The sequence below is a fragment of the Passer montanus genome, unplaced genomic scaffold (assembly GCF_014805655.1).
Source record: "Passer montanus isolate IOZ18808 unplaced genomic scaffold, ASM1480565v1 scaffold191, whole genome shotgun sequence".
NCBI classification, from domain to species: domain Eukaryota; kingdom Metazoa; phylum Chordata; class Aves; order Passeriformes; family Passeridae; genus Passer; species Passer montanus.
In genome coordinates, this window is record NW_024366492.1 from 378,522 (window position 1) to 383,725 (window position 5,204).

A 5,204-nucleotide genomic window follows, 5' to 3' on the forward strand; every position below is an offset into this window, starting at 1 on the left:
GCCGCCGGGGCCGGAGCCGGAGCCGCGTCCGGCGGAGCCGCCGCTGCCGGTGCTGCTGGGGGAGCTGGCGGCGGGGGCGGCGGCGCCGGCGGAGGGACAGGGCGAGGCGGTGTGCAGGGCCGAGTACTTGGTTTCGTGGAGGCCGCCGCCGCTGCCGCCGCCGTGGGGGAGGCCGAAAGGCTGCTTGCTGCTCAGAGACATCATCATGGTGCTCGCCGCCGCCGCGGCCCGGCCCGCCGGCAGCCGGCCGCCGGAGGACGGCAGGGGCGCGGGGCCGGGGGCCCGAACCCCCCGGAAAAGCCACAGGAGCCCCGCGCCCCCACCCCCCGAAAAATTAAAAAAAAAATAAAAATTCCCACTCGCCCCCCAGCCGGCTGCCCGAGCCCCGCCGGGGACGAGAGGGAGAGGCGGCTCCGGCGAGCCGGGGATGCGCGGGATGCGCGGGATGCGCGGGATGCGCGGGATGCCTCCCGCCCGCCCGCCCGCCCTCCTCCCGGGCGCTCGCCGCTGTCCGCCGCCGCCTCCGCTCCGGCGCCGGCCCTCGCCTCTCGCGAAGTGCCCTCCCCGCCGCCGCGCCGGTGGGTTTTACTCTCTCCCCTCCCTCCCCTCCCCTCTCGCCTGTCACTACAGCCCAACTCCTCGGGAAGGGCCCTCCGCGCCTGCCTCCTCGGCCCCGGCCCCCTCCTCCGCCGCTCCCTGCCCGCCCCCCGCCGCTCCCACGCCCACGCGTGCTCCCGCACTCACCGCCGCGCCGCGCCCCGTCGCCTCCCGGAAAGGGGAGGGAAAAAGCCAAAAAGGAAGGAAAAAAAAAAAAGGGAAAGGAGGGGGGAATCGACGAGCCCACCGCCTCAAATCCCCCTTCCATGAAAAGAAAAAATAATTTTTTAAAAGAGGGGAAAAAGGTCCCGTCCGGGCTCGCCACGCACCTCCAGCCAGAGTGTCCCGCCGCTGCTCCGGCAGCGCTCCGGAGCGCGGGGGATGCGCCGGGAGCTGCGCGGGGACAGCGCGGGGCAAGGCCGGGAGCGGCGGCCAGGGCTGCCCCCGCCGGCAGCCCGCATCGGCGGGGAACCGGAGGGATCCTCCTGCAAAACTCACCACCGCTATCCCGCCAATTCCCACGCTGGTCTAATAGGAAAAGAAGAAAGGGAAAAGGAAAAAAAAAATGAAAAGAAAGAAGAGAAATCGGGGAAAGTCAGTTTTCCTGGAGGTGGTCGGGTTTATTTCCATGAATTTCACTTTGCAGCAGAAAGGTTAAAATAAGTGCTTAGGTGTTTAATTTCTCACCTAAACAGCAGACTTGGTAATTTTAAGGGAAATAAAAAAAAATTACATTGTATCAGCTCTCACTGTCGCCAGCTCGGAGAAATGAAATAAATCAAAGTTAAAAGCTTGAGTATCATTTAATTATGGTGTGAATAGCGCTTGGAAAGAAGTAGAACAACATCTCTAAACAAATTATGGCCGGGCCAGGAAGGAATTATTAGATTGAAATTTCATTTAGGCTCGGGAGACACGGCGCTTCAATATGTAATCTGTTATGCCTCATCTGATTTGTATGCTTAATTCAGCTTGACGAATTTATTAGTTTTCATAATAGTAAAAAAATTGAGCAGCACTATGGGCTAATGCATTGTGTGTACTATAAATTGTATGTCACCGTTGAAAGGCTGAAGTCTATAGAAATCTTTTATTAATGACAACATAGGAAAGAGGATTTTCTTGCAAGCCTTTAAGGAGTTCACGCCAAACCTCCGCGCTTCGTGTCTCGGTAGGCTATTAACATATCGTCATACTAATTAGGCTACTTCATGAGTGATATAATTTCAAACTTTAAATTATGTTCTAATTAACAAGGGTTGTCCAATTTGCTTAATCTTCAAAAGGCTTTTGGCTTGTCTAATTAGTCTAAAGCATCGAGCATCTCCAACGCCCGAGAAAGAGCCATCAATAACATTTTGCGCGTCCGAGGCGGTGGCGGGCCGAGCCCAGGCGGGGTGCAGGGCAGGGCAGGGCTGCCCGCTGTCCCCCGCCTCCCTGCTCGGGGTCCCCGCAGCGCTCCCGGCCGCTCCTGCCCCCGCCTCCGCCTCCCCGGCAGCGGCCTCGGCGCGGGCGTGCCGGGAGGGCTGCGGGAGAACGAGGGAAAGCGCCCGCTTCCCGGGGAAGGGAAAAAAAAAAAAAAAAAAAAAAAGAAAGGAGAAAAAAAAAGGGAATGAAGGAAAAGAAGAAGAGAATACCTCGTTGGCACCGGGAGGTCCGAGGGCAGCCAGCCTGCCGGGAGCGCGGAGCGGGGAAGGGGCTCTGCCCGCCCGGCTCTCCGGCTCAACTTTGGCGGAGAGAAATGCGAGGAGGAACCCCCCCCCCCGCTATACATTTAACCCCTCCCGCACTGAGTTTAATTACTCGCAATAGTTGTTCTAATGTATGCTGTCACACGGGAGAATTGAGAACGCATATCGTTAATATGAATTAATCTTGATTTTAATAGCAGCTGACAACCGATCTCCAAAACGCCGAGCGGCCGCCACCGGGCCGCGAAGCTGGCACAACTTTGCCCGGTGCCGGGCCCGGGGGTGCCCGGCTCCCCTCGGTGGCTCTCGGCGCTGCAGGGACTCTCCGCGGCTCTGGCCCCGCGCCGTGCCCGCGGCCGGCAGCGCCTTCCCATTCCCCCGCCCTTTTCTGGGTGATTTTTTTTTTATTTTGTCGTGTTTGGGTGTTGGGTTTCTCGCGGAGCCCCCGCGCTGCCCATCCCCGGCGGGAGCCGCAGCAGCCGCGGAGGCTCCGCCGCCCCCCGGCACCGCTGCGCGCCGCTGGGCTGCCTAAATAAAAGGAGAGCCCCCCCTCAACTTACCCACGCCCACACCCTGACCCACGCAGACATCTGGGGAGAAATCACTGTCGCCTCTCATGTATCCATGTTCTGATTTACGATTAAAATTTAAAGACGCGCATTCATATTTTACCGAACCTAATGCGCCCTATGAATTTTTAATCCATTAAGATGCGGGCTACACTTTGAGCAAACTCCACCTTTGTTTTGAGGGCAGCGCACCGCCGGTCCCAGCCCTGCCACCCGGTGCCCCGCACCTCCGGGACGCTCCCGCGGGGCTCCAGGCACGGGGGGCGACTCCGCGGGCGCGGAGAGATGCACCGGCCCGGGACATCCCCGTCCCGCCGGGGCATCCCCGCACGCCGCCGGTGCCTCGGCATCCCCGGCCCGCTCGGTGCCTCCGGCCCGGCCCCGGTTCCCCCTCTCCCGAATCTCCTGCCCCGCTCCGAATGCGCGGCCGCGCCGCCGCCGCCAGCCCAGTCAAGTCACGGAGTCAAACTTCCAGCCCGGAACGATCAATGAGGAGTTTTGCCGTCCGTGGCGCCTCGTGCTTCCTGGCACTAAAATAAATGCAAGAAATCGAAACTTAATTACTTGAAAGAAATCCAGAAATCCCTCTGCATAATTTATCCGGGCATTTTTTTCGTGGCGTTTGTGTTGAATGCTCGCGTTTGACTCCGCACGCTCGCTCCCCGCGGCAGGAGCGGGGGGTGCGGAGCCCCGGCTGAGGGGCGAGGAGGGAAGGGAAATCCGCATTTGTGCCCCTCTCTTTTCCCCCATCCGAGAGCATCTCCTGGGGCAGGGTGGCAAGCGGGCACCTCTCCTCCCTGCCTGCCGGGTGTGAGCCCTGAGCCGGGCACTCCGCGGGTGTTTTCTGGCCAGGAGCGCCTGGTGTAACAAGCTGCGTCTGCTAAGCACGGTGGGAAGTGGCAATAAATAACTCAGCTACTCTGACAAATTCCCCCCTGCATCTGATGGTCCCCCCGCGGATCCCATACTCCTCCTCACGGATGGGGTGTGACACCTGGAAGCCGGGGGTGGGACGCTGGCTGGCGGTGCAGCCGTGGCCTCCTCATTTGCCATCCAGGCCGGCTGATGAGAGCCCTGCCTGGTGAGCCCCTCGCTGAATTCATTAGCGCTGGAAGTCTGCTGGCTCGGGAGCAAACTTTGTCATAGACACCTCATCGAGAACTTGAAGTAATGTTATGAAAGAATGAAAAATACATTTGGGAGCTGCCTGGAAACTGAAGTACATTTTGATTTAACTTACATTAACAGAAACCTAATGTAGAAGTGAAGGGATCTAACAAAACCATTAATAATTTAAAAATAATTACAGATAGTCTATCCTTACTATTCACAACCACTCAACATTTTAGACAAAGAAAGCTGAATATTCTTCGTGGGAGAACGATGTGAGCAGACTGCTAAGCAGGAGCTGTCCAGCTCGCACTGCCTCTCCTCTGCTCACACACACTGCACATTCCCCACAGCACCCAGCACACCATTCCAAAACTGCTTTTCCAAGAGGGAGGGTGGAGGTGGAGGCAGGGCCTGTCTTTGTACAGGGTTTTTGGCATTCATTTTGGCACATTCATTTTGGATTTCGACCCCTCCTCTTTGTTGGGGCTTCTGTTTGAGGTGGGCCCAGTGTGGCAGGGGAGACCAAGAACATTTCCATACCTCAGGCTTGTCCAAGGCTCTGCCAGCCCTGGAGACCTCAGGAAAGGCGTTTTCCGTCCGTAGCCTTGGCTAACACCAGTGGCAGTGGTGACTCTCCTGCCTGTGTCGTGTAGCTGGTACCAGCACAGCCACCACCTGCTTGGCTCGCCATGGCGCTGTGCAAAAGTTATTTTGGATGCATTCATTTTAATTCAAGTTTCCATTGGATGCTTTACAGCTCATGGGCCGTGAGTGTCCTGCAAGGCTGTGATTTTGCCTTGTGTTTCTGATTGTTTGGGTTGGGTTTGGGGTTTCTTTTTTTGAGATATACCTGCTGTGCAAACACTGTAAAATCAGAGCAGCTGGATAGGCAGCGGACTTCGCTGCTCTTCCTTACAGGTCAAGATAAAATTGTAAAGGAGAAAATGAAGACATAAAGTGGCTTCTAAAGGAAGAGAAACACTGAATAATACAAAGCAGATAAATTCAGATCTAACTCTCACAGGAACACAGGACCCCACCTTACAAACCGTCTCACAGGTGGGACCTCTCCCTAACCACATCCCCAGCTCCTACTTGTACTGAAAACATTAAGACCTCATGGATCATTTAAAAAAAAATCCTATAAATCACACTGTGAATGTCCTTGGGACTCTACTCTTGCTGATTTAGACAAAACCCTGGTATCTTAGATTAGCCTTCATTAATTATTTTC

At 56.6% G+C, this 5,204-nt stretch overlaps 1 protein-coding gene across 1 annotated transcript in view; it reads right to left on the reverse strand.

Moving 5' to 3' along the window:
* Positions 1-207, reverse strand: part of POU4F2 (POU class 4 homeobox 2) — a 1,666-nt gene extending 1,459 nt beyond the window's left edge. Inside the window, exon 1 of the mRNA XM_039706403.1 lies at positions 1-207. This exon is cut by the window's left edge and continues 66 nt beyond it. Coding sequence (XP_039562337.1) covers positions 1-207 — 207 coding nt within the window.
* Between the last annotated feature and the right edge of the window lie 4,997 nt (positions 208-5,204).